At 44.8% G+C, this 26,564-nt stretch overlaps 3 protein-coding genes across 10 annotated transcripts in view; 2 read left to right on the top strand and 1 right to left on the bottom strand.

Annotated features, from left to right (window-relative positions):
* Positions 1 to 20,472, top strand: part of DHDDS (dehydrodolichyl diphosphate synthase subunit) — a 29,405-nt gene extending 8,933 nt beyond the window's left edge. For 3 of the 6 annotated variants that reach the window (XM_045545871.1, XM_045545872.1, XM_045545874.1), the window contains exons 6-9: positions 750 to 851; positions 8,532 to 8,646; positions 10,874 to 10,981; positions 18,366 to 20,472. In XM_045545871.1, coding sequence (XP_045401827.1) covers positions 750 to 851; positions 8,532 to 8,646; positions 10,874 to 10,981; positions 18,366 to 18,605 — 565 coding nt within the window. In that variant the 3' untranslated portion in view covers positions 18,606 to 20,472. The remainder of the gene's footprint in view (positions 1 to 749; positions 852 to 8,531; positions 8,647 to 10,873; positions 10,982 to 18,365) is intronic. The other 3 variants (XM_045545873.1, XM_045545876.1, XM_045545875.1) reach the window with 3 other exon arrangements.
* On the bottom strand, positions 13,311 to 21,516 carry LOC123634359. 3 transcript variants are annotated; one of them, XM_045545880.1, is made up of 3 exons: positions 21,209 to 21,516; positions 20,791 to 21,037; positions 13,311 to 13,600 (listed from the first exon to the last, which is right to left on the bottom strand). In XM_045545880.1, the coding sequence occupies exons 1-3, from the start codon at positions 21,514 to 21,516 to the stop codon at positions 13,466 to 13,468; spliced, it is 690 nt and encodes a 229-aa protein (XP_045401836.1). In that variant the 3' UTR covers positions 13,311 to 13,465. The 3 variants fall into 3 exon arrangements, with proteins under 3 accessions (XP_045401836.1, XP_045401834.1, XP_045401835.1); XM_045545878.1 differs by having other exon boundaries at positions 20,791 to 21,516; XM_045545879.1 differs by lacking the exon at positions 13,311 to 13,600 and adding an exon at positions 16,964 to 17,758 and having other exon boundaries at positions 20,791 to 21,516.
* On the top strand, positions 21,134 to 25,435 carry HMGN2 (high mobility group nucleosomal binding domain 2). The gene is made up of 6 exons (XM_045545881.1): positions 21,134 to 21,953; positions 22,901 to 22,945; positions 23,168 to 23,197; positions 23,564 to 23,614; positions 24,052 to 24,147; positions 24,580 to 25,435. Exons 1-6 carry the CDS (start codon positions 21,939 to 21,941, stop codon positions 24,613 to 24,615), a joined length of 273 nt encoding a protein of 90 aa, XP_045401837.1. The 5' UTR covers positions 21,134 to 21,938; the 3' UTR covers positions 24,616 to 25,435.
* Positions 25,436 to 26,564: the final 1,129 nt, after the last annotated feature.

The following is a 26,564-nucleotide window of genomic DNA, read 5'->3' as shown; positions in this document are numbered from 1 at the left end:
GTGAGACCCCATCTCTACCAAAAAGACAAGAGAGAAAAAAACCCTCCTGGGTGCTGTGGCATGCACCTGTAGTCCCAGCTACCTGGGAGGCTGAGGCAGAAGGATTGCTTACAGCCTTGGAGTCAGAGGTTGCAGGACAGTGGCGCCACTGCACTCTACCCAGGGCAGCGATTGAGACTCTGTCTTAACAAAAACAAGGCAACTGAGCACTCCTCCTCACAAATTCCTACCCTTTCATATTTACAAAATTTAAAAAAGAAAAATTAAGGAAAAAAAAATTCATTTTTTGTTCCACCCCTTTAACCTATGGATAGGATGACCTTGGGAGGTCATACAGATGCAGAGGGGAATACAGTTCAATAATCCAAGCTTCATTTTGTATAGTTTGGGAGTAGAACTTGTGTTTGGCACTGGATTTGTTTTGCATCAGATCTCCTTCCTATTTTCCTTTGTTTGTGCTAATATCACAGTGGATTCACATCCTCTGAAAGCTGGTTGGCAATAGAAGGGGAGAGGGGTAGGAGGGCAATAAGGACCATTTAGTCTTTGTCTTATTATAAAACTAATAACATGTTTATTACAAGAAATCTTGGAAACCACAACAAACTCATAATCTCACCTTTCAGAGGTATCCACAGTTAACCTTTGGTGTGTGTTTGTTCTCCCAGGGAGGGGCTGCTCTGTACTCAGTGACTGCAGTCATCAGTCCCTGTCCCTCTTTGGTAAATTATTCTGTTTTTCCACCTCAGATGTTTCCTGAATGTCTGCTTTGCATACACATCCCGTCATGAGATCAGCAATGCTGTGAGAGAGATGGCCTGGGGCGTAGAGCAAGGCCTGCTGGATCCTAGGTATTCCAAGTTTTTGCATGTGGTAACTTACAGAACAGGTGTATACCAAACCATAAGACCCCTCCTGTGCCATGAACTTGGCCAGAGGTCAAATCAGGGGTGCATATGGAAAGATTTAGGGGGAAATCTCCCAAAAAAGATTCAGATATTTTTCAAAAAGAAAATTTGTTAATGATTAGCAGCATAGTAGAATCCTAATTATTAGAGCTTGGGAGGGACTTTGGAAACCATCTATCTATTTGATCCCTCTCATGTTATTAATGTAACTATTAGTAATAATATTATTAAACTAATAATAGCAATAGTAAAATAATAGGAGTAATAAATAACCCAGGCATTGTGTCACAGTCTGTATTTTATTATGTAATTAACCTCGTGTGTGAGAGATTCAAGTCTATTGTCCATTTTATACATGAGAAAACTGAGTCATTGAAGTGACTTGCCCATGGTCATTCTACAGTAAGTACCAGAGCTGAGATTCATATCTAATACTGTCTGATTCCAGAGTTCTCATCCTTTACCTCTATTACATGGGATCTTTGGACCCAGGAATTTTTCTGACCCTCTTCTCGGGTATAATTCAGTTGACTTGGGAAACTAAATTAAAAATCAAGAAGTTGCTCATTAAGGATGGAATTAGATAAGAAGGAAAGGAGATAGTTTTTAAGGCTATTTTATGAGTGCCTTTCCTCCCAAACACTGGGTGATCTTTCTGTGCCACATAGTTCATTCTGTCAATCATCCATTCATTCAACAAATATTTTTAAAACCAACTCTATGTAGACACACTGCTGTACATAGGGGATAAAAATACATATTTCCTGCCTTATGGAGCTCTGGCAAGGGAAACAGACATTAATCAAGATTATATAAATTAGCATAAAATTATAATGGTGATAAGTGCTATAAAGGGATTGGTACATGGTACAAAAGGGGATAATAAGAGGAATGGACCTGGTAGGGAAGGCTACCCCGAGGAAATAAGTGACCTAAGATGGAAGAATAAGCAGTAGCTAGGGAAAGAGGCAGGACTGTGAGGAGCTAATTGGTTCCAAAAAGGCTGTTGGAATAATTCAAGTAGAGAGCAGGTGGAAGGGAGCTTGGATTATGGTGGTGGTGCTGGAATGGATACAGTAGACTGCTTCAAGAGCTATCAAGTAGGTAAAATCAATCAGACTTAATTAGGATTCCACTGTTGCTAATTCTGGGAAAAGAATGTGTTGAGGGTGACCCCAAGGTTTTTGACTTATATAACAGCAGATAGTGGTGCCCTTTACTGTGCTAGGGAACTAGGAGAGAGGATCCAGTTTAAGCAAGAGGGTCAGGAGTTTGGGTTTAGATATCCTGTAGGTGTTGAATAGAGACATCAGGTTGACAGTTAAGAGTCACTTGTGTGGAGGTCATCCTTGTGTAGCGTAACTGAACAAAGAGGGCATGAGGAAGCTAAGGAGAATCTAGAGTGGGAAGAAGAGAGGGGCTAGGATGGCATTTTGACAAACTCCACCTTTTACTGGCTGGGTAGAGGAGAATGAGCCTTAAAGGCGAAAGAGAATGAACAACCAGAAAGGTAGCAAGAAAACCAGGGCAATGGGTGTTGCAGGAGCCAAGAAGAAAGGGAATTTGTTGGTGCTGGTTGGGGAGGGGCATGGGGACTCATGGGAACAATGGTGTCATATGCTGTGGAGAGGTCATTTAAAATGTAGATTAAAAATTAGCTGTTGGGAAATAAAGAGACTGGTTAAGTTGGCAGTGGTAAGAGCAGGCAGGAGGATGAGATAGAAGAGGGTTCTATATAAATAGATGCACATTATTGGTAATTTTAAAATTCTTGGCTTGGGAGTGATTTCATAGTTGTTCATTATGGTATTATGGTTTATAATTAATGTTTTGAATAATCTTTTGTATGTATGCAATAATATATTAAAAATAATATGGGACAAGTGTTTATGCTAGAAAGAAAAAGCTATTTGGCAAGCAGATTTAATGTGCATTCATGATTACGACTAGAACTCTGATCTTGACTCCAAGGCCAGTGTGCTCTACCTTCATAGCACGTTGCAGTAACTACTGACCTTATCTCCTGCTTCTTGTCCAGCCAGTTTTGCCATAACTGTCCTGCACGGTCTAGTGACTTGCCTGTGTGGGATTAGTCACGCAGGCAGGGTGTGGGTTGGGCAGCGTCACCGGAGTCAGGAGGCTGATCAGCTCCTAACACCTGGTGTTCCACTCACACTGGGCTGTACAGGGCCTGAGCTGGTGCACTTTACATTCAAATTTAGACAAACTCACATGTATAACAGAAAGTCAGTGAGTTAATTACAGTTAGGTTCTACACTTTTTTATTTTTTTCTCCCAACAGTACTTTGAGTTGCTGTTTTATCTACACTTCTTTTTTTTTTTTTTTTTTTTTGAGGCAGAGTGTCACTTTGTTGCCCTGGCTAGAGTGAGTGCCATGGCATCAGCCTAGCTCACAGCAACCTCAAACTCCTGGGCTTAAGCGATCCTACTGCCTCAGCCTCCCGAGTAGCTGGGACTACAGGCATGCGCCACCGTGCCTGGCTAATTTTTTCTATATATATTTTAGTTGGCCAGCTAATTTGTTTCTGTTTTTAGTAGAGACGGGGTCTCGCTCTTGCTCAGGCTGGTCTCGAACTCCTGACCTCGAGCGATCCACCCGCCTCGGCCTCCCAGAGTGCTAGGATTACAGGTGTGAGCCACCGCGCCCGGCCTATCTACACTTCTAATAGCTGGAATTTTCCCGATCTCTCATCACCAGCATCCACCTCCTCATTTTTCTTTCTTCCAGGGTACACTTTTCTTTTTAGAAATTAAAGAAATAAGACTGTGAGTCTGGAATTACAGAAAAAGAAATTAGGTTGAGCCTGAAGGATAGTTAATAAACTCTATTCCACTGAGTATCTTTGAATAGGTCACTTAACCCCCTGTAGGCCTCTGTCTTCTTTATCAAACAATAGTGTTAATAATAATAATTTCTAACATTTACTCTCTGCCAGGCATTTAGTAAATATTCTACATGCATTTAATCCTTAGACCCTGTAAGGTAGATACTGTTTTCTATGCCTATTTTAAAGGTGAGAATACTGAGAACAGGTAAAGTAACTTGTCCAAGTTCACATAGTTGGCAAACCTTGGGGCCAGCATTTCAACCTGTGCTGTCATTCACTATGATATACTGACTGTCTCATAGGAAGGTTGAAATGAACAATAAGGCAATATAAAAATAAAAATAATAGCCAATATTACTGGACCTTATTAGGCAGGTACTAGGCTAAGAATTTATCATGCATAGTCTTATTTAATTCTCATATATGTTAATGACTGGTTTGCTCCATTCTGTAAGACAAGTTAAGGTTTTAAAAGGTTAATGGACCTTCTGAAAGTCACATAAGCTACTGGGCAGAATCACCTGGATTCCAGCTCCTGTCCATCTACCTCGAACACTTGTGTTTGTTTTTTTTTGTTTGTTTGTTTTTTATTTCTTGATCTTGAGACAGAGTCTTGCTCTGTTGCCTCAGCTAGAGTGCAGTGGTATCATCATAGCTCACTGTAACCTCAAACTCCTGGGTCAAGTGATATTCCTGCCTCAGCCTCCCAAGTAATTGGGACTACAGGCACATGCCACCATACCCAGCTAAGTTTTTCTGTTTTTAGTAAAGACAGAGTCTCAGTCTTGCTCAGGCTGGTCTCAAATTCCTGAGCTCAAGTGATCCTTCCACCTCAGCCTCCCAAAGTGCTGAGATTATAGGCGTGAGCTACCACACCCAGCCAAGATGTTCTACTTTTTAAAAAAATTGTGGCAAAATATACATAACATAAAGTTTATTATAACCATTAAGTGTGCAATTTAATGGCATCAAGTATATTCACAATGTTATGTAAACCATCACCACTATTTCCAGAACTATTTTTATTATCCCAAACAGAAATACTACTTTTTTAACAAAGAATACAACGTCCTGCATGCACACATACTTCTATAATTATAAAAGTCATACATGTTAGAGAAAATTTACAAAATACAAGACATATAAAAATAGAAATTTAAATCTCCCAGGATCCCACCCTCAGCAATACCCTGGTAACTAAGTAAGTTTTTCCAGCTCTGTGTGTGTGTGTGTGTGTGTCTGTGTGTGTGTGTGTGTGTGTGTGTGTGTGTGTGTGTGTGTATTTAATTAACTGTGCTGATCTTTCCCATTAAGTTGTAACAATTTCTGTTACCTTATGTTTGGGTTCTAGGTTGTTTGAAAGTACCTTGTCAAAGAATTTTTTAGCATATAAGCTCCTTACCTTCAGAAAGCCAGTATGTATTTATTTCTGAGATCTACTTTCAATAATTCATTTATTTATTTATTCAAACATGTATTGAGTCTTTCTCTGTGCCAGGTATGTCCTATGCTGGAAGAGCAGGATAACAGAGATGAATGTGTCAAGGGGCTTGCCCTCAGGAAGCTCTCAGTCTAATTCACGTACACAAATAAGTAATCCATCATGCTGTGTACTACAGTAATGGATACGCAGTACCCAGAACTAGTACTGACAAAAGAAGTGATCGGGTATGGTTGGGAGTGTAGCCAGAGCCATCTTTTGAAAATACAAATTCAGTTATGACATTAATATTTATAACATTATGAAATCACACCATGAATAGTTTATACTCTTAATCATTCTTTTTTCACTTAATGTTGTGAGTACTTTTCCATGTCCCGTGATTTTAGTAATTTTTCTTATCATTTTTAATGGCTGCAAAGTATATCTTGCCTTAATTTACTTAATCATTGTTCTATTTATTGGGTATGGAGGTTGTTTCCAATTTTTCATTATTACAAATAATGCCACAATGAAATTTCAAACTTTTATGTGCATTTTAGATCATTTCTTTAGGATCTGGTTCTGGAGGTGCTTATTTCACCTTACTCTTGCCAGGATTATCAAGATTTTTTAATGTAAACTATTCTAATTTTATAGGTAAAAACTGGTGGTATTTTACTGTTATTTAATATAAATTATTTCCAAAAAGTCTTTATGTAGACAGCTTTAACCCACCACTCCCTTTAGTGGTGGAATTTTTTTGGCCAAAGTCTACAGATATTCCATTTTGATTTTGTCAATTTTATCTTTCCCCACCTAGACTGTCCTCCTTTTCCATAAGAATTCTGCTCAGTGCCTGAAGTAGGTAGGACAAACTCTTTGCAGACACATATAAAACTCAGATTAAGTGGGTATCTGAAGTCACACAGCACGATGGTGGGACTGGAAATAATGTTTATTATTATTCTTTATATAGCACTTTATAGTTCCCAAAGTACACTCAAATCTATTTTTTCATTTCCTTTGACTCTCATAATAACTTATTAGGTAGGTAGGATAAATGGGCCCATTTCAAAGATAACAACTGAGAAATTATGTGGCTTGTACAGGGTCTCACATACCTTAATTAGAGAATTAAGAGCATGAGAATTAAGAATTAAGAGCTGCTGAGACAAGACTATCAGATTACCAGGGAATTCTGAACCAGAACCCTTCCTCATGCCCAAACATAATCATACTGTTTCCTTTGTGATCAGATAGAAAATAAAGCTCCCCATCTGGTTTGCTATAACATGACAGAGAGATCTCTGAGAGTCTGAGGCAGGAGGATAGCTCAAGGTCAAGAGTTCGAGACCAGCCTGAGCAAGAGGGAGACCCCGTCTCTACTAAAAATAGAAAGAAATTAGCTGGACAACTAAAAATATATAGAAAAAATTAGCCAGGCATGGTGGCACATGCCTGTAGTCCCAGCTACTCGGGAGGCTGAGGCAGTAGGATTGCTTAAGCCCAGGAGTTTGAGGTTGCTGTGAGCTAGACAGACGCCACGGCACTCTAGCTGGGCAACAAAGTGAGACTCTCTCAAAAAAAAAAAAAAAAAAAGATGACAGAGAGATGAAGTAACTTGCCCAAAGGTGCAGAACTAGTAAGTGTAGAGTCTAATTTTGAACACTCAACCCAGATCTTTCTGCTTTCTTGACTATGCCCAGAAACATGTTCTTACCAAGAAATTTTGTCTTCTGGACCCTTTCCGAGATACAACTCTTGGCCATTTGGAGATTCCAAATTCTGCTTCTGGGTTATTGGTAGGACAGTTAAATGGTATCCTTGGAGCAGCATATACCAGTCTTTCAAATACCTTCTTCCCATGGGCAAGAAAGTTTTACTTCAGATAAATGCTTCCAGTTGCCCGTTTTCCTCAATTCTGTCTCCTCTCTGATATCTGCCTGCTTGGGAAAGCATTAATAGCTCTTATCAAACATAGGAGAACTGATCATTTTACTGTTTATTTAAAATCCTGAGTAATGTGGATTTTTTCCAGTGTTTTAGGGTCCATATAACTTAAGATTTTAAAAACATTCTTTATGGCTGGGTTGATAGCTCACCCCTATAATCCCACACTATGGGAGACCTAGGTGGGGAGCCAGGAGTTCGAGACCAGCCTGGGAAACATAGCAAGACCCTGTCTCTACAAAAAATTAAAAAATTAGCTGCACTTGGTGGCATGCACCAGTAGTCCCAGCTACACAGGAGGCTGAGGCAGGATGATCCTTGAGCCCAGGAGTTTGAGGCTGCAATGAATGTGCCACTGCACTCCAACCTGGGTAATAGTGAGACCTGTTCTCTAAAAAAAAAAAAAGACAATGCTCTTTATAATAAATTCTAACAATAACAAGCTACATAAAATAAAAAGAGATAGTCTTTCCTTCCTTCCTTCTTATCCAACCCACTGTTAATAGTATAATGTGTGTCTTTTTAGACTTTGTTCTTTATGAATACCTGTATGCACACCTGTGTGTGGGGGGGGGTATTTTTTACACTGTATATTTTCAGAAATTTGCTCTTTTTGTGTGTATCACTGACATGAAGCTCAAAACTTGCCTTTTTTATTTAACATTAAATATTGGACATATTTCCAAATCAGCACATTTAGATTTATCTTTTAAAAAAACCAAGCAGTTACATGATATTTCATCAAATTTCTGGTTCCTAGGATATAGCATTTTTAAAATTGAGACAGAGTCTTGCTCTATTGCCCAGCTAGAGTGCAGTGGTGTCATCATAACTTACTAGAACCTCAAACTCCTGGGCTCAAGTGATCTTCCAGCCTCAGCCTCCCAAGTAGCTGGGACTATAGGTGCATGCCACCATGCCTGGTTGATTTTTCCTATTTTTTGGTAGAGATGGGGTCTCAGTCTTGCTCAGGCTGGTCTCAAACTCCTAAGCTCAAGGGATCTTCCCGCCTTAGCCTCCCAGAGTGCTAGGATTACAGGTGTGAGCCACCGAGCCTAGCCAAAAACAAGATGTTTTAAATGAAGGATAACATATATTCTAGTGCATCCATCTGGTTTTAGGTCGGAGGCTAAATGACTATTGGCAAATTATTCATCTTTTCTGAGCCTCAGTTTCCTTACTTATAAAATGAGGATAGAGATACCTTATGCAGTTGTGAAGATTTAAAATCATTTGTTAATTTAACAAATGTTTGTTGAGGGCCTTCTGTGTACCAGATAGTACTGGCTAGTGTATTTGACGGTGTTTTATAAACTGGGAAGCCTTATGTGTGGAAGTTCACCAGGAGAATACCACAAAAAGAGACATGTGCTTCTTTTTGTCTCCTCCTGTTTACCTTAGCGATATCTCTGAGTCTCTGCTCGATAAGTGCCTCTATACCAACCACTCTCCTCATCCTGATATCTTGATACGGACTTCTGGAGAAGTGCGGCTGAGTGACTTCTTACTCTGGCAGGTAGGTAGTTTCCATGCACCATTATGTTTGTGTCAGGCTGAAAATTCTCACTGCACCCACGGTGTGGTTGAGAGTGGTTCACCCCCACTCCCAGCCTTTCTGTGACCAGAAAACTTGAGGGGAGAAGCTAAAATCTGGAAAAGTATCTCCAGGCTGTGCCCAGTAACATTTGCTATCCTTTCCCCACCTGCCCCTGGCTTTGGGAACTTATGTGGTTCTTGCTCTTGAAAGTGGAATGTGTCCAGCCTAGAAGGAAAGTCAAGGTTATGGAACCGTAGTGAAAACTTCACTTGTGCCCCTGTTCAAGGAATGGGACTTCTGCCTTGGTAACTTGCCAGGTACGCTAGCACCTCTGGGTTAGAACTTTGCCTTGCAGTTACTAGAGTCTCCCCTTCAGCATAAAGGGCCACATCTATGCAAGCATGGTCTGTGAGGGATGAAAACTATTTTCAAACTCTCTCTCAGGGGTTTGCCATTGCCTGTCAGCTCAGTTACCCCAGCATAGGTGGTCCCCAAAAAGCTCATATCCAATTAAGTTTGTTTTTGCTTGAAAATCTCCATCCCCTATGAAGTTTGTCCCTGGATGGCACATGACTGGGGGGTGTCCTTGTTCTAGGAGAGGTTGGAAGCAGAGACTCAGCATGGAGGTAGCTCACATGATAAAGCTCCAGAAATTGTAATGGACAGTCTTTTTTTGAGACAGAGTCTCACTCTGTCACCCCAGGTAGAATGCAGTGGTGTCATCGTAGGTCACTGCAACCTCAAGCTGCTGGGCTCAAGCAGTCTTCCTGTCTCAGCCTCCCAAGTAGCTGGAACTATAGGTGCGCACCATGATGCCTGGCTAATTTTTCTATTTTTAGTAGAGACGGGGCCTTGCTCTTGGTCAGGCTGGTCTTGAACTCCTGAGCTCAAGCAATTCTCCCACCTTGGCTTCCCAGAGTGCTAGGATTACAGGTGGGTGCCACCATGCCTGGCCAGACCACAGTCTTAAAAGTGAACTCACAATTAGCTTACTGAAGGTATTTTCAGTCTTTGGCTGCATTGAAAGAAGTATAATGTGTGCCTATTGGTTCTGTGGCCCACTCTGCTGCTCAGATCATGTTTGGGAAGTTTACTTCTGGGCCCTGAATTTTAAGAGAGTACATTGGTAAACTAGAGGACTTAACTGTAAGAGGCCAACCTAAGTAGCAAGGAATCTCATGTCTTACGAGCAAAGGATAGGGGTCTGGCAAAGGGAAGCAGGTGACAGTGTATTCTCTCAGAAAAAGTTATTGAGGGCCTTCTTTATGCCGGAAATACAGCAATGACCAAGTCAAATGATCCCTACTTTCTTGAAAATTGGAGTTTGTTGGTAAAGACAAACTCTGAACAAGTCATTACAACCTTGGGTACAAATAACAGGTAGCTCTCATCTAGCCTTCAAATATTTGAAAGACTGTCACTTGGAAGAAGAAACAAATTTGTTCTAGAGAAAATACCTGGGAACTTGGTAGAAGTTGCAGGGAAGGTGACATGGGTTTAGTTAACAAACTATCCAGCAACTAGAGTTATTCCCCATGAGGCATTGAATTCCTCACCACTAAAGTGGCAGTCAAAAATCTTCACCTGGCTCTGTGCTCTACTTTATGTACATTATCTCATTTAATTTTCATATTACCCTAAAAATTAGGTATTCTTATTACTCAATTTTAGATTTGAGGAAACTGAGGCCCAGAGAGGTTAAATAACTTAGCTCAGCTCAAATAGATGGTAAATGGTTGGAGCCAGAATTCAAAGCCAGGCAAGTCTTTCTCCAGAGCCCATGCTCTTAACAACTGTGCCATACTGCTGCTACTTAAAATAACAATGGCAGCTACTATTTGCTCATTGCTGACTTTTATCAGGCAATATGTCTCCCAGATGACCTCTAAGGGCCAAGAGCCAATAACATAATCCAGATGTTATTTCATAATCCTAAAATTGGCTCCCAGAAGAATCCTGGTGTAAATGTTGATCTAGTCTTGTTTTAGTTCTCCTTTGCCACAGGCAGGTGATCTAGCTGCCTCAATTGACCCCTCCCCCTATTAGTGAGTGAATCAGGCCCAGCTGTAGCTCAGGGTGCCTGTGCCATCTCATCTCTGGGCTTCTGGGTCCTGCTCAACTTGGTCCTTCTTTGGAGAACTGACCAGTGATGCAGTCCAGCAATATCTTACTAAACCATAATCTCTTCCTTCCCTGCCTTTCCCAGACCTCCCACTCTTGCCTGGTGTTCCAACCTGTTTTGTGGCCAGAATACACATTTTGGAACCTCTTCGAGGCCATTCTGCAGTTCCAGATGAACCATAGTGCACTTCAGGTAAGAGTTCAGGGCTGGCCTGACTGGATGGGATGGAAGAAAAGGTTAGCACAGATTGACCACCTTACCATATACCAAGCATGTTGATGATGATGATGATAGTAGCTACCACTTAGTAAATACCACTGAGGACTTACTATGCATCAGGCACTGTGAACATTTTACATGCAGCATCTCGTTTAATGCTCCCAAGAACCCAATGAAGAGGTCTTATTAGCCCCCTTATACAAATGAGCACAAGAAGAAAAATGATTTAGTCAAGGGCACATAATAAGAGATAAGAGTAGGATTCAAGCCAAATGTTTTTTATCTCTTAAAGACCCAGGAACAGTCTTCTCAGAGAGATTGGCCATTATTCCCTGAAGGTATGAGCCTAATAAAAGATTGTAGCAGTGGAGATATACACATTCCCAAGCCTTTTCCAGAAGGGATTAAGAATAAAATAACATTGTGTTTCCATTGTGTAAAACTGTGTTGTGCCAAGACTTGAAATTCTACTTTCAGTTTTGATAACCAAATCTTGAAACAGGTTTCATTAGCAGGCAGTCACCTGTGCTTGATTAGGACTCTTAATAATAGCGGTAGTGTGGGGGATGGTGGCTAACATACTGAGGATCTACTATGGCACTTAGGTGATTTTACGTAAGTTTTCTTATTTAACCCAACAACCCAGCAGGTTTGGCGTCCCCATTTTTCAGATTTGGAAACAGGGGTAGAGAGACTAAGTGACTGTTCCAAGGCCACAGAACTGGGAACCTGAATTTTAAAATCATAGCTGGTGTTGCTGCTTGAGTCTGGAGAGATAATGGCCAGGAAGAAATAATAATGTAAGTCAGGGCTTCTCAGTCTCCTTGGTATTAGGGTCCCTTTGGAGAATCTAACGAAAGCCATAGACCATCTCTCTAGAAAAACTGCAGATCAAACACATGGGCTTTTGTGTAGAATTGTACTTAATCACTGAAACACATAGAATACTTGCAGGGCATTCACGTAACCCCTGAAATCTGCCTGTGAATCCCAAGTCCAGAACTCTTCATGTAAGTCAATCAAGTCACAAAGATGTGATCATGTGTTTGATCATTAAGTCTCAGAATATGAGGAAATTGAAAGAGGAAGTTTAGGACAAGTGAAACGAAAAGCAGCAAAGCCTCAATTCTCCACTGTCAGTGAGGAATGAATGTCAGATTTTTCCACATGACCAAAGCTGTCTCTAAAAACTAAAACTTTCTTATACTCTTTTTTGATGGAAAACTTTCTAAAATGTACCTTATACATAATTCATTGACACCTACTATATTCCACAGCCTTGCTAATAATGATGATTAGAGTAATCACACTCTAATGGTGATGATAATGGTAACCATCATCTTTAAGAACTTCACTGTATAGCAATGCCCTTGAAGAGTAGGGCTGTTTGCTCTAAGCTAGATGGTCCCAAAATACCTGGCTTTGGGATTTCTTGTATATTTTTTTTGGATCCTCCCTCTTTCGTTTCCTGCTGCTGTCAGTGGCTAATTTTGACAGTATCCCTCCTCCTCTCTTATTTACTGCTTTAAATCAGCTATAGGCAAGGAAACCAGTTAGTCAAGCTCGTTAGAAATATGTTTATAAAAAGAGTAAATTGGCTCTGCATGAAGCCCAGAGGAGCTTGGTGTACGAGTTTTTGTGCATGGATATTCTTATCTCTAATTTGGCTGCTCAGAAATGTTTTACAGTAATTTCATATTTCTCAGATATTTTGCACATAGTTGTCAGAGGAGTTAACTGAAGTTTCATTCATCCCAGAAATATTTATTCAGTATCTAGTGTGCATCAGGCACTGTATTAGACGCAGGAAGTGAGCAGTTAGCCAACCAGGCAAGATCTCTGTCTCGTGAAGCTTGTATTGTTGCTTCAGGAGACAGAAATAAACAAGTAAACATATATATAATTTCTGATTGTAATAAGGTGATGGAAGAATACACAGAGTGATGTGCTAGAAAGTTATGAAGAGAGTGCTGAGGTTTTAAAGTTTGGGACTGGGCATGGTAGCTCACGCCTGTAATCCTAGCACTTTGAGAGGCGGAGGTGGGAGGCTTGCTTGAGGCAGCAGTTTGAGACCAACCTGAGTGAGAGTGAGACCCGGACCCCATCTCTACAAAAACTAGAAAAATTAGCCAGGCATGGTGGCAACGTGCCTGCAGTCCCAGCTACTCGAGAAGCTGAGGTGGGAGGATCTCTTGAGCCCAGGAGTTGGAGGTTACAGTTGGCTGTGATCATGCCACTGCACTCCAGCCTGGGTGACAGAGCGAGACCCTGTCTCAAAAAGAAAAGTTTGGGTCTTGGAAGAACAAAAAAAGAGGCCAGTGAGCCTGAGGGAGAAGGCATGAGATGCGGCGGCAGCAGGAGTCAGGCTTCTGATCATACCGGGCCTTTTGGGTCTGGTAAAAAAGCTGAAGGACTTTAATCAGGGAATGACAGGATCTGATTTGCATTTTGTAAAAATCACTCAGGATTTTTAGAAGGCAGGAGGAGAAGCCAAGGGACAGAACTGCAGTAGTTGAGGTGAGAGAAGATGTGCCTCCAGGTAGGGTGGTGGCAGTAGGGAGGGGACGACTGAAGATGGGAGTAGAAACAAACCTGAAAACAGAAACAAATGAAATTAAGTATATCAAGGTGATAATATAACCCCCCAGAGAAAGGAATTAATTCCAGGTACCTGAACACAGTTCTCTGACTATTCATCTTGAATGGAATCTCTTCTCAGAGTAACTCAAACTGGAAAGCCAACTTAAACGTTACTTAAGAGGTTTACTTTTAGTGGCAATGTTGATAATGTAATTCTGAGACTCTTTATGTTTCTTGTAAGATAAAGCAAATAAATATATAAATATTAACATTATTAAGAACAGACATATAAGCTGTGGCCGGGGCAACTGGGTGGGGGGTTCTACTGTTTCCTGGGATGGGATGGAACATGTTTGAGGATGACTATTAAGAATTCTGTTTTGTATCTATGAATTGTAATTGCAAACATTTATTGAGTTCTTATCAATGTTAGGCAGCCATTACATAGATTCTACGAAGTGCTATAAGGTAGATAATACTATTATTGGAAACCAGAGTTATAACAGAGATATTGACTATCCTGAAGCCTTTTCCAACAGAGCCCCTTGGGGGTCCTGGCCAAGCTTTCTGTACCCATGAGCCCTCAAAGCTCTGTTTCTAGAAACCTTATCACCTTTGCAGAAGCACTGACAGATTCCAGACTAACAACATCCTCCTCAGTCTGTCCTCAGACCAAACTTCTCTCTCCAGCCGTTTCTCATGCCTCCCTTTTACATACCCTGTATTGTAGCCAAACCAGACTCCTCTTCATAGTCACTTAATCCCATACCTTCAGTTTCCTACCTCTATTCTGTGCTCTTGCTCCATCACCCAAATTCCCATTGTCAAAATCTGAGCTGTTCTGTCCCTAGGCCCAGACCAGTGTGTCCTTGTTCTCTACAGGAAGCCAGGCAGAGAGCAGGGGTGAGGCTCTAGACCTAGAGTAGCTTACTGGAGGAAGGCAGCTAGTAGATGCTAAGGGAAGCAGGGACTCACCTATAAGACCTTGGTATCTGAAGGGACCATGACAGTCTACAGATGGTCACCCAGCCAGTCTTAGAGGCTGGCAAAGGGAGTTCTTGACTAGGATACAGTGGGACAAGTCAGCAAGGAGGCAGGGACAGATAGGGCATCAGACCAGGGAAGGGTGGCAGTGCAGAGGAACTGATCCTCAGTTACAAGTTGCATGAATGGGAGGTCTATGAGAGGTCATTGACAGAGATAAGTAAAAAGTGTTTGTCCACATAATCTCCAAGGATTCTCCCCCAAGAAAGGGAGAAGACACACGTTCCTACTAAGCTTCCTTCAATGCATGTGTCACAGTTTAAACCAGGCTGGATCGACCATTATATTCCTAGTGCTCTGCAGGCACTCTCTTCTCTTCAAGAGAAGTTAAATCTTGAGTTAGTCTCAGAAACTCCTGACTTTGAATCACGACACTGCCTACTTAGCTGGGTGACTGACTGTACAGTTACTTAACCCCTCAGAGTATCATTTTCCTCATCTATAAAATGAGAGGAGTAATGATTATAATATCTACCCTGCAAATTTCTGATAAGGATTCAGTAAGCTAACATATATGATATGATGAGTGTGGTGCCCGGAACAGAGTTCATTTTCAGAGAACAGCAGCCAATGTTGTTACTACATGTGCGCCTCTGGGCCTTTCATCAGACTTCTGTCTCTGGAAAAGCACCCTGCTCATCTTGTCCCCAGAACAGTTCCCCAAGCAGGGAGACTCTGGGGGTGCTTTAGAACATCATGTCTCTGGTAGGAGGTGTTCTCTGTGCCTGAGGGCAGCCCTCAGAAATGCATTTCCGTGCTACTCACCTGGGCATGCTGGCTTAGGGGAAGACTTTTCATTGGCTAATAAATGTTTTGAAGCCCAGGACTTGCAGCGTCTCTCCAGTGAAGTGAGAGAGGACTTGAGGATTTAAGTACTGGAGAAGCTATTACATCTTGTTCTCTGATTCTACCAAGGAGAGAACAGGACCAGAGAGGCTCAATGCCCAGGAGGAGTTTAGATTAATAGATAAGAGCCACATTTCTCAAAGTGAGCATCTTGGAGCCCTTGCACCAAGATTGTATTAGATCTGTATAGATTGGTCATTATCCAAGTAAAGTATAATAGACATGTGGTCAGGAAGAGAGAAGTGGACCTTTAGGACTTCTGCTAGCTTGAATTTTCCAAGGATGAGTGCCTGACAAGAACTTAGAACACCTCTGAGATTGGAAGGGTAGATCTAGACCATGTAGGGGCTGGACAGATAGGTATCCAGATGCAGGTCACAGCTTTTCCGCTCCATCCCTAGAAAGTACAGCTTACACATATGCACAAGATATATTTCCCATTGTCCTCTCATGAAGCCATCTTAGTGGAGAAGCCAGGGGAACTTCAACCAGCTGTGTGACAGAGGCCAAGTGCCTCCCATCTTGGCGTCAGTGTCCTTGTCTATAAAATGAGGAAGCTGGAGCAGATGGCCTTTAGGGACTCTCCCAATTCTGTCATCCTAACAATGAACCACTGATTCTTGGCAAATAGGAGCCCAGCTTTGCCCGGCCATGGCCCTTATTGCTGGCATTCAATCTGGGGCCATCAGTGGGAAGAATCCTGCACCCCTCAGTGTCTTTAACCAGCTCTGTGTTTCCTCCCTCTGTGGCTGGGTGTCCCCCATCCTTTCCGTCCTGCCAGAACTTAGCCTACTTAGCCCCAGCCACAGCAGTGGTAATAGAAGACCAGCCCACAGTTAATAGTCAGGCACTAGGCTGGGCATTCATCATCTCATTTTCCTGAAACAACCCAGTGAGGTGGGTACAATTATCCCTATTTTGCAGATTAAGAAGTAGACTTAGAGAGGTGATAGAGTCCTTTGGACAAGAACTTCTGAAACCCCAGTATTCCAGGTGGACTCTTCAGTTTCATGTATCTTTGCCCCTTATTCCCACTCCATATGTCTGAATCCTCCCCATTAGCTAAAAGCCAGCTCAAATTCTGCCTGTCCATGAGGTCTCACTGCTCCTTAACCTTCATCAACCACAATTGCTTTCTCCTCTAAGTTTGCCAGGCCTTCCTCTTGCTTCCTTGATGATCCTCACCACATCCTATCTTGTATTCTGGTACTTTGTGTACATGACTGTGTCTTAATCAGCCTGTAAGCACCTGGATTCCTTGGACTGTGTCCTGTGCATCTCCATACCCCCAACAAAGTCCTGTACATAGGACCCAGGGTTCCTTCTAACCAAGACTAGGAAGAAGCTTTTCCAGCAAGATGGAGAGCCTTAGCAGCAACTGCTCAAGCCCATAGCCTTCATAGCTACATGTGTGACTCATCATAATAGCAGAAGAGAAGTATCCTTGAATGCCTTGGATCATTCAAGAGCCTAGAGGAGGGATATTCCAGAATTCTCATTTGTCATCTTTATTCATGCAATAAACCTTTATTGCTGAGAGCTTAGCAAATCACTTCCCTGCTGTGAACCTCCATGTCTGTGTCCCACAGCAAGGACCTCCCTCACAGCTCCACTGTGAGGGTCAAATGAAACAACAGATGAAGTGCTTGTGTACATGCAAGATATTCTTTACACGATGAAGACAGTACAAAGACATGTACACAAGTTACCATAATATAAGATAGAATGTGGGTAAGGATCATGGAAACAGTTTCTCACACGTGGAATAGGTTTGGCAGGAGCAGCTCTGGCACAAAGGCCTGGCAGGAACAGAGAGCATCAGCAAGGCACAGCAGGCCCTGGTTCTGCTCCGAAGGGATTTTCCCCTCTCCTATGTCAGGAGCATCCTCCCTCCCCTCCTGGGATTATGTGGTCAGTCAACTGAGTATTTCACATGTACAGGGCACCCCAAGTGCCAGAGAGGAAAAAACATAGTCCCTGGCCTCTAGGAGTTTATAGTTTGTCTGGAGACACACACAGGTATGAGAAGTGCTGCCAGGGAGTATGATCACCACCTGGTGTCAGGGCTGGTTCCAGGAACCCTGGAGGCTCTATCAAGCCTTCAAGGGCTTATTTTCTAACAGAAAAAGTGGACTGTGGACACTGACACCTGTTCTACTAGGCAGAATACAATAAGTGGCTTAAGAGAGTTGAACCTGCTTCTCAGAATGTTCATAGGAGGGTCATTTGCTGGAAGAATCAGGCTGGTCTCCATACAGGACACAAGTCTAGAGCTGATGCCTGAAAAATAAGGAGTTGGGAGGATGGTACCCTCAGAGAACCAACGGAAGTGACCCAATAGATATGCCCCCCACAGGAATAGGACCTTCCTTAGAGCAGAGAATAGACAATAACAACTTGTAAAATTGCTGTTTCTGAGAGCCTGCTAACATGCTAGAGAGGATTTTGCATATATTATCTCTAATCCTTAAAATCACTCTTTAAGGTAGCCGCAACCCCCACTTTACAGATGAAGAAATGAGGTTAGGAGAAGATTTGCCCAAAGCCACAAAGCTAGTTGGTGTAGGGATCAGAAGTCAGACCCATGTTTGCCTTCTTCACTTCCAAGTGGAGATTTAAGATTTAAGAAATACAGATGTTTCCATACAAAACAAGCCAAGATGGACCCAGAACTGCCACTGCCCTGCCTGTACAACATGGGCTTAGCAAATCACTTCCCTGCTCTGAACCCACCGCACACCTACTCCCAAGACTTTCCAAATCTGGTACACAGCTCCACTGTTCCACTTCACTTGGCCCACCTTGTGCCCCACCTCCTACCTCCTCCATCCCAGTTCCACCCACACCTAAAAATGATTTCCACACCCCAATCCCCACTTTTCTCTAGCAGAAGGCCCGAGACATGTATGCAGAGGAGCGGAAGTGGCAACAGCTGGAGAGGGACCAAGCGGCAGTGACAGAGCAGCTGCTGCAAGAGGGGCTCCAGGCCAGTGGGGACGCCCAGCTCCGACGGACACGCTTGCACAAACTCTCAGCCAGACGGGAAGAGCGAGTCCAAGGCTTCCTGCAGGCCTTGGAACTCAAGCGAGCTGACTGGCTGGCACGTCTGGGCACTGCATCAGCCTGAGGGAGGCTGGCCACCTGCCACTTTGGCCTGCCCTCTGCCTCCAGGGCCCCACTCCCCTTTCTTTCCTTGGTGAAGGCACCTCCCTCCTGATGATGAATTGTGTTCCCTTTGCTTGGCAGGGGAATCCCCCCACCCCCAGCCAAGTCTGCTGGCCATGGATACCTTTGGGCTGCCTGGGACAGTGGCCCCTGGGGAGGATTGAGGGTGAGATCTTCCACAAGTACAGTAAACCCAGCTCTGGTCATCAGTAGGTTTGGAAAGCAGGGGATACCAACTCATCAACTGCCTGTTCTCCCAGATGCACTTTCTCTTTCCACCAGCACATCCTTCAACACAGTTTCAGGGAAGAGGGCTCCCCAAAACTGTAGCCCTTTACCCATCCATCTTAGCCTTCCACCCAACTTTCACAAAAGATTGGGCTCTACCTTGGATCTGCTGGTAAATAAATAATAGGCAGCCAGTTATTTGGGGAAGGAAGAAACGGGCGGGAGAGACAGAAAGAAAATTTGCCCATCTGCTGCTCCTCCCCTTGGCTCTCCACCTGGGATTTGCTATTGAATCTCTACCCCCTCCCACCATGCAGTACTGATTGCTCACTGAAAGGCTCTGCGCCCCCAATGGCGCATGGAAGCCAGGCGGGTGACTACAATCCAATTACCTATTGTCGACTCAGCCCACACAAGCTTTTCCCCTCCTCTTGCAGGGCATGGGGCCAGGCTCCACTCCCAAGTGAGACCAGCCCCCTCCATGGTACAGGGTAACAGAAGGGCCTGTAGGCCCTGGTGACTCTAATCCAGCACAAGCCTTTCCTGTAACACTTCAGGGCTGAGCAGAACCAAGCACTTCTTCAACTGACTCTGCCTCCTGCCCTCACCATCTCCAATTCTGATTCCCACTTCCAGCCTTCAAGATTTCTCTCAGCTTTTTGACCTGGCTCCCTCAGTAGGCTCCGAGACGATTTATTCTCAGCATGGCAAAGCTCGTTTCAGGCCCTCTCTGCTTGTGAGGGTCAAGGCTATGTCCTTTCCCTTACCTCCCTGTCAGGCCTTGCTGCAGAGCTGCTGAGAGGATTAGTGCCTTTAGCTGTCTGCCTGAGCAACTCTGCTTCAGGTGCCCCACAGCAGCAAGTACCAGCCACCAACACCAACCAGATGCTGCTGCCTTCAGACTTCCCATTTTACTTTCCACAAGCCGTTTCCCCAGCATCTCCCTCTAGGGGAGGGGTGGGGTCTTGCAAGCAATGTTAAGAGCCTACTTTCTAGACCCTTAACTTTCCTATACCCCAGACCCCCGCCCCCCTCCCTTTTCTCTGCCTGGATACCTGGCATTAGAGACCCCTTGGCCATCATCCCTGCTTCCAGAATCAAGTATAAATGCCAGACACTGCGATTGAGAAGCCAATCAGTGCACCCTTTGGCAAACCCCTCCTGCACACCTGGTGCTCCCCACTACCAATCCCTGGCACAGAGTTCCTGGAAAGCAGGTGCTGTACATTTTCCAGCTTTACAATGGGGCTGTTGACAGCCTTAATTAGGGAGGCATGAATTATGCCGCTGTAATGCAGAGCCCTACAATTAAGGCGGGAATGAGGGCTGGAGGCAGCAAACGGAATCTGCCCTGTGAGCGTGGCTATTCAATCCTTTCTCCTTTCTGTGTCTGACTTTCCCTAATATAATTGGGGTACAGTAGAGGTGATTATTGAGGCTGGTACCTCTTTGGCCTGAGGTCCTGTATTCTGGGAAAGGTGCACAGGGTGGAGTAGAGAAGAGCTGCCCCAGGAGGCACTGTAGGAGTGGAAAGAAGAGGCAGAGAGGCCACTGTCACCCAGGAGCAGGGGGTGCAAAATATTAAGTTGACTTGAACTCATTGTGGTTGCTTTGTACCAGTATAATTTCTACAAACCAGCTTCAACCCTTCCCTTAAGAAACCAGGTGGGACCCATGTAAGTGTCCTCCCACCTGTAAGCCGAGCCCCCATTTGAGGGCATTTATGCTCTTGTGTTCGCCTGGGTCTCGAATAGAATTTTTAGATTCTTAGATGTAAAACTTGTTCGCTAACTGCCACGGAAAAACGCCTTGTTTTGCTGCTGCAGTTGCCTACCCTCCCTCAGGTGCGCTTGGCTAGCTCCAGGACCCCTGGCTTTGGGCTGGGGGGCGCTGGAAGAGCCCTTTTGCCATCACAGTACCTGCTTCCTAATCCCCGGGCGCTTTCCTCCACCCTCCTTTTCCTCGCGCAAGTGAAAGGCAGCCAGCTTGACGGTGCGGAAGGAGGGATTTCGCCAGCTGCGTGTCCGTAGCGCCAGGCTAGGTGGCCACGTCGGGTGGGGGGCAGCTGGGCTAGATGTCTGTGAGATGGCTAGAGCGTAGGGGCAATAAGCGCCGGTATGCTCTCCTGGCGGCCGCTCTACGTCATTATGTAGGGAGTCCTGAGGGCTAGAGGTACAGGGACTTAAGGGCCACCCCACAGGCGTTGGGCAGAGGGGCTTCCATAGCATTTGGGGTGGCGGCTGCGCCACGGGTGCTGAAAGGACAGCTCCTACCTGCCCCACAGCACCCGAAAGGCACCTCTGCGCGGGAAGTCTCCCCCTCAAACCCCTACCCCACCTCGAGTGGGCTGCCTTCCAGGTGAGGTGCGCGAAAGGCTTCCCCAGAGTGTCAACTCGGAAGGATGCACGTCCAGCTGCGCCAAGCCGGCTTCCCCGCTCTTTTCCCACTTCGGCGTCAGCCTGGGTCCTGGGAACAGCAGCCTGTGCCTCAAGGCGCGCGCTTCCTCCCGCTTCCAGTGGAGCAGGGCGCTGCGGCCAGGCCTCGCAAACCCCTCTTCTGGGGCCCCCGGCGGGAGCAGGAAGGAGAGCCGCTGAGATGCGCCCGGAGTGTCGCACGGCTTGGAGAAGTGGGTAGCTCGGTTGCATAAGGTGGAAGGAACTTGGTAGTTTGCAAAAGCCAGCTCTTGGCGGGAGCCGGAAGCCAGAGCCCGCCGACTCGCGCACCCCTCATTTATTGCCTTCGATGCGCGCCTCCCCCACTGCGCCCCCACCCCCTCTGCGCGCCGCCGTCTCGCGCGCCCTCCCCCCAACACCCCCCTCCTCACTCCCTCCAGAGGAGGTGAGTTTAAACCCCGCCCACGTGACCCCAGCTGGGCCAATGAGCGGCGGCGGGAGGTGAAATCCGGTTCTAACCGGTCCGGGGCTCCCAGCGCTATAAAAACTTTATAAACCCCCCGGAGCCCGAGCAGTGTGAAGAAGAGGAAGCGAGAACGACCCCCGGACCGACCAAAGCCCACGCGCCGCTACATCCCCGTGTCCAGCGCCTACGTCCCGCCGCCGTCGCCACCATGCCCAAGAGAAAGGTACGTGGCGCGAGGGCCCCAGGCGCTGGGCCGCCGCCACTACCGCTGCAGCCGCCGCCGCCTCCTCGACTGAGGGGCACGAGAATCGGCGCCGGGTTGGAGCAAGCGCAGCCGCCAGGCGCGGGGGCTCCAGGCGGTGTCGGGCTGCCTCGGGCTAATTCTGCGCGGTTCGGCTGCCCGCGGGCGCCAGAGGCCATATTGGAGGAGCGGCGGCCGCGGCGGGAGGAGCCATGTTGGCGGCTGTTTATCCCGCTCCCCTCGGGCTCGACGCGCCCGCCCCGTGCCCCCTCCCCCATCGCCAGGCCCCCTTCCCTCCCCTCCCTGCGGGCGGGCAATTCAAACCCGAAAGGGCGGGAAGGCGGCACTCGGGGTTGGCGGGCGGGGGAGCGCGCTGCCGCCAAAAAACCGCCGCCGTGAGGGGGCGGGGCCGCTTCCCCGGCGGGCGGGGCTTTGCGTTGTGTGGCCCCTCCCCTGCCCGCCCACGTTCCCCGCGCACGAGACGCGCGCCGCCGCCCACGAGTTTCCTCGGCTGCGCGCGCCTTCCCGCTCCCGCCCTCGACAGCTGCCATGGCAACGGCGCTCGGCTCCGCCTCCGGAGGGGTTTGCACCATCTGCAGCTGTTGCTCCTGCTTGGCACGGTGGCGCGGGCGCCGGCCGCCCTCTCCGGCCTCGGTCCGGCTTAGGCGGCGCTTCCCCGGGCCGCGTGGCCCAGGCTCCTGACACCCGCTCTCCCGTGAGCGTACTGGGCTTGAACACATGAGTAAGCTTACAGCTTCCTGAGCCCTCCAGTTACTTGCATCGGGGCTGGGCGTGCTGAAAACTGTTGATTCGTACACGTCTTAGAAAAGTTGTGTGGACGAGTCCCTTAACTTTCTTTCATTGGGATTCTGTTAAACTGAGGGAATCCCTAGCTACCTCAAAAGCTGCAGTCTTTTGTTTTTTTATAGGCTGAAGGGGATGCTAAAGGAGATAAAGCCAAGGCAAAGGACGAAGTAAGTCTTATTTATTCTCTTTAGGGTCCTACAAACCTTGGACTAGTAGAGACCACAGGACTCATTCGGTGGGAATTAACCGTAACCCTAGTTCTGATTTTACCTAAATAAGCTCTCTTCACTTCCAATAGTCTAGAGCAAATTGACACCACAATTTTTATTTTTGTTTTGTTCAAGTAATTTCTTCTGTCCTATTTCTGACTTTCTCATTATTTTTAACAGCCACAGAGAAGATCCGCGAGGTTGTCTGCTGTAAGTGTGTACACTTTTAAGTCTTCCTATTTATCTCTGAAACTAAGAAACACTGGAAAACAATCCCCTTTGCTTCCCATGAATTATGGTTAGTGGCTGGTTTTTAGTGATCTACTGTACTTTGGACTCTTGCCCATTTGGGGATTGCTGGCTCTGAAAGTCTGATGGCTGTACCAAAGTGGGACACTTCATAGTGTTACTTGAGTGGGTTTCTGAAGAGCTGATGTTCTAAAAGAAAGCCAACTACAAAAACTTTGAGAAGTGGGAGAAATTTCTCTATCATTGGCATACTGTAGGTTAGTTGTGGGTTTTCTTTGGTCCATTGTACTGATGTTCTTTTTCCTCTCTTTCTGCCAAAAAAAAAAGAAACCTGCTCCTCCAAAGCCAGAGCCCAAGCCTAAAAAGGCCCCTGCAAAGGTTAGTGCTTACATTGGAATTGGATCATCTTCACAGGATGAGGACTGTCCTTTAGTAACTTCATTCACTGTAATGGTGACTCCATTAATGGATGTTATAAATTGTTTTGATGGCTTCCTTATCCCTGACATAATAGTAGTTTCCTAATCAAGAATTCTGTCATCAGTTTACAGAGAATTTTGCAGTTTTAAATGTTAATACCCAAGTATTCAAGTTGATGTATTCTTCAGTTATTTCTACTTAGATATGAATTTTTATATAGTAAAGACCACAGCAGATATAGATAATAGCCAGTTTTGATCAGTTGTTATCAACGGGTGAGAGTTTGTGTGTGTTTCATCTTCAATAAAAAATCCTACCTTATGTAGAATTTTGCAGACCATACCCTGGTGATATGAAATGGGGAGAAACAATTCTATATTTTTTCCCCTTTTTAGAAGGGAGAGAAGGTACCCAAAGGGAAAAAGGGAAAAGCTGACGCTGGCAAGGAGGGGAATAACCCTGCAGAAAACGGAGATGCCAAAACAGACCAGGTATGGCTAATTGTTTCACTTTGTGTTAAGTCTGTCCATTCAGTTTCTAATCTCAAAGACTTTATTGCCCTTATATGTACATCACTCCAAAAGTACCTTGTGGTCCAGAGAGTTTGCTTATGGTTTTCCTGTTAACTTAAATCCCAGATTCTTGAAGTTTCTGCCATCAGGAAAAGAGCACTGCTAGGAGTAACCACAGATCTTCTAACCCTGGCATGCCCCCCTTCCCTAATTTTACAGTAGGACCTGGAGGAGAGGTGACTTTGAAGGGTTACCTAGTAATTCGTTTTCAAAAGAAATGCTGAGTCTCAGTGTCTAAGTACCTGAAACCTGAACTTTGACCTGGAAGCAAAATGATGGCTATAGGTGGGATGTGAACAAAGGTGGTTTCAAAATCTACATGTTGCATTAATTTTTCTGTTTTTCTTCTAGGCACAGAAAGCTGAAGGTGCTGGAGATGCCAAGTGAAGTGTGTGCATTTTTGATAACTGTGTACTTCTGGTGACTGTACAGTTTGAAATACTATTTTTTATCAAGTTTTATAAAAATGCAGAATTTTGTTTTACTTTTTTTTTTTTTTTAAGCTATGTTGTTAGCACACAGAACACTTCATTGTTGTTTTTGGGGGGAAGGGGGCATATGTCACTAATAGAATGTCTCCAAAGCTAGATCCATATGGGGAAAACACCTTTCCCTTCTAGTTTTGAGAGACTCCCTCTTGGCTCTCAGGAGGAGGGATTCCCTGACGTTGACACATAGCCACCTTGGCACAAATGCCTTGTGGTATGGAAAAACTAATTTGTTTTTATGTCCTGTTCTCCCTCTCTGCCTTCAGCATAGTCTTAACTCCCTTAAACCCAGACAACTCTTGGGGCCTGACGTCCAATAATTGCTTACCAGTATGTTGGGTAATCTGGACTTTCCAGTGGCACCACTGAGATGGTGCCCCTCAAAAGAGCAGCAGTTCCATTTGTAGATTGTGGATCTTCAGATAAATTCTGTCATTTTCATTTCATTTCCTGAAAGTCAGGGTCGGCTTGTGAAAAGTTGTTAAACAACATGCTAAATGTGAAATGTCAACCCTCACTCTAAACTTTCCCTGTTCAGAGCATCAAATGAAGACTTCATTGGATTTTATAGTGGCTTTCTGATTTTGGTAGACCATTGAAGAAGGGAGTTTGAAAGTTGTTGTATACTGTTAACGATTGTCTGCCCATGTCCTGCCTGAAATACCATGATTGTTTATGAAAAGTATCTTTAATAAAGCTGGATACAGTTTGGCTTGGAATACTGCCTCTGATCTTTTCCCACAAGTGGGGGAACCTGGTTTTTCCAAGTCTCTTGGGGCAGGATGCATTCTGCCTTGAGGTGTGGAGGTTCCGTGTACAGTGGAATGATCTTTCATTGATTTATAGTCAGTCTCCAGAGCATGTGGTGCTAGGTGGAGTTAGGAAGCATTCCCAGAATAGACTGACTGGTGGTAAGAGGCTGGGAACAGAAGTGATTGCTCTACTTGGTTATGTAGCATTCCCTGAAGTGTTTGGGGTTTTTTTGCACTACGAAATATATTTTTACGTGCAGATTTTTGGTTGATCTAAAGTTTTGCTTGCTGGTAGCTCTCAGCAAGGAGCTTCTCACAACCCCTGTAAAATTAGCAAATTAATAAATCTGATGGTAGGCTTTTGTCAGTAAATACCCCTGTGTTTGTAGGCAGTTGGCTGTAAGATGTGTGAGGCAGATGACTTAAGTAGACCTGCAAACAAAGATGTAATAAGGGCTTTTCTGATTGTTTTAATTTGGAGATGCTGCAGAGAACCCCTTTCCTGTAGCAAAACACCAAGAAGTTATCTGTAAGGATATAGAACTTGTAACAAATTTGTGCTTGCAGTCTGAATTTGCTTTCACAGACCACCTGACTGTATTTGAGGGGAATAAAGTAAATTGGAGGCTATAAAATTGCTTTGTCTATCGTTAGTCAAAAAGGTAGAGGTATCAGTTAAGCTTCCTTTAGAAGGTTATGTATTATCTCTCATCTTAAGTGTTGAGACAATTTTGTAATGCAAGTGTTACGCCACTTTATGGATGAGGAAACGGGCTCAGATGAAGAAACTTGGTTAAGGTTATGTGCACATCTAATGAGCAGCAAAGTCAGGATTCAGACTTTCAGCTAGTCTAGGGGTAGGGAACCTGCAGTCTTGAGGCTGCATTTGGCTGCCTAGATCCTTAAGTGCGGCCTTTTGACTGAATCCAGATTTTACAGAACAAATCCCAGGATTCTAGAGGAGGTAATCTTTAGAGTGGGAACCATTACAGGTGTCTTAAGTGGTTAGGTGTACATTTGGTTGGTATTTGAGTGGAAGTTGCAGAATTTGAGAAAGCTATAGTTGGGGTTCTTTGTCAGTATTCAGATATAGTAA

Source organism: Lemur catta, chromosome 3 (assembly GCF_020740605.2).
Source record: "Lemur catta isolate mLemCat1 chromosome 3, mLemCat1.pri, whole genome shotgun sequence".
Classification (NCBI taxonomy): Eukaryota; Metazoa; Chordata; class Mammalia; order Primates; family Lemuridae; genus Lemur; species Lemur catta.
Note: the sequence above shows the minus strand (reverse complement) of the source record. Positions and strands in the feature narration are given on the sequence as shown.

Excerpts from the sequence above, each read along its gene's own strand:
- LOC123634359 (XM_045545878.1), bottom strand. The coding sequence starts at position 21,516 with ATGCAACCGAGCTACCCACTTCTCCAAGCCGTGCGACACTCCGGGCGC. Across the intron at positions 13,601-20,790 it reads GCCCGGGGATTAGGAAGCAG|GTTTGTTTCTACTCCCATCT; the intron begins GTACTGTGATGG and ends TTCTGTTTTCAG.
- HMGN2 (XM_045545881.1), top strand. Across the intron at positions 23,615-24,051 it reads CTAAAAAGGCCCCTGCAAAG|AAGGGAGAGAAGGTACCCAA; the intron begins GTTAGTGCTTAC and ends TCCCCTTTTTAG. Across the intron at positions 24,148-24,579 it reads GAGATGCCAAAACAGACCAG|GCACAGAAAGCTGAAGGTGC; the intron begins GTATGGCTAATT and ends TTTTTCTTCTAG.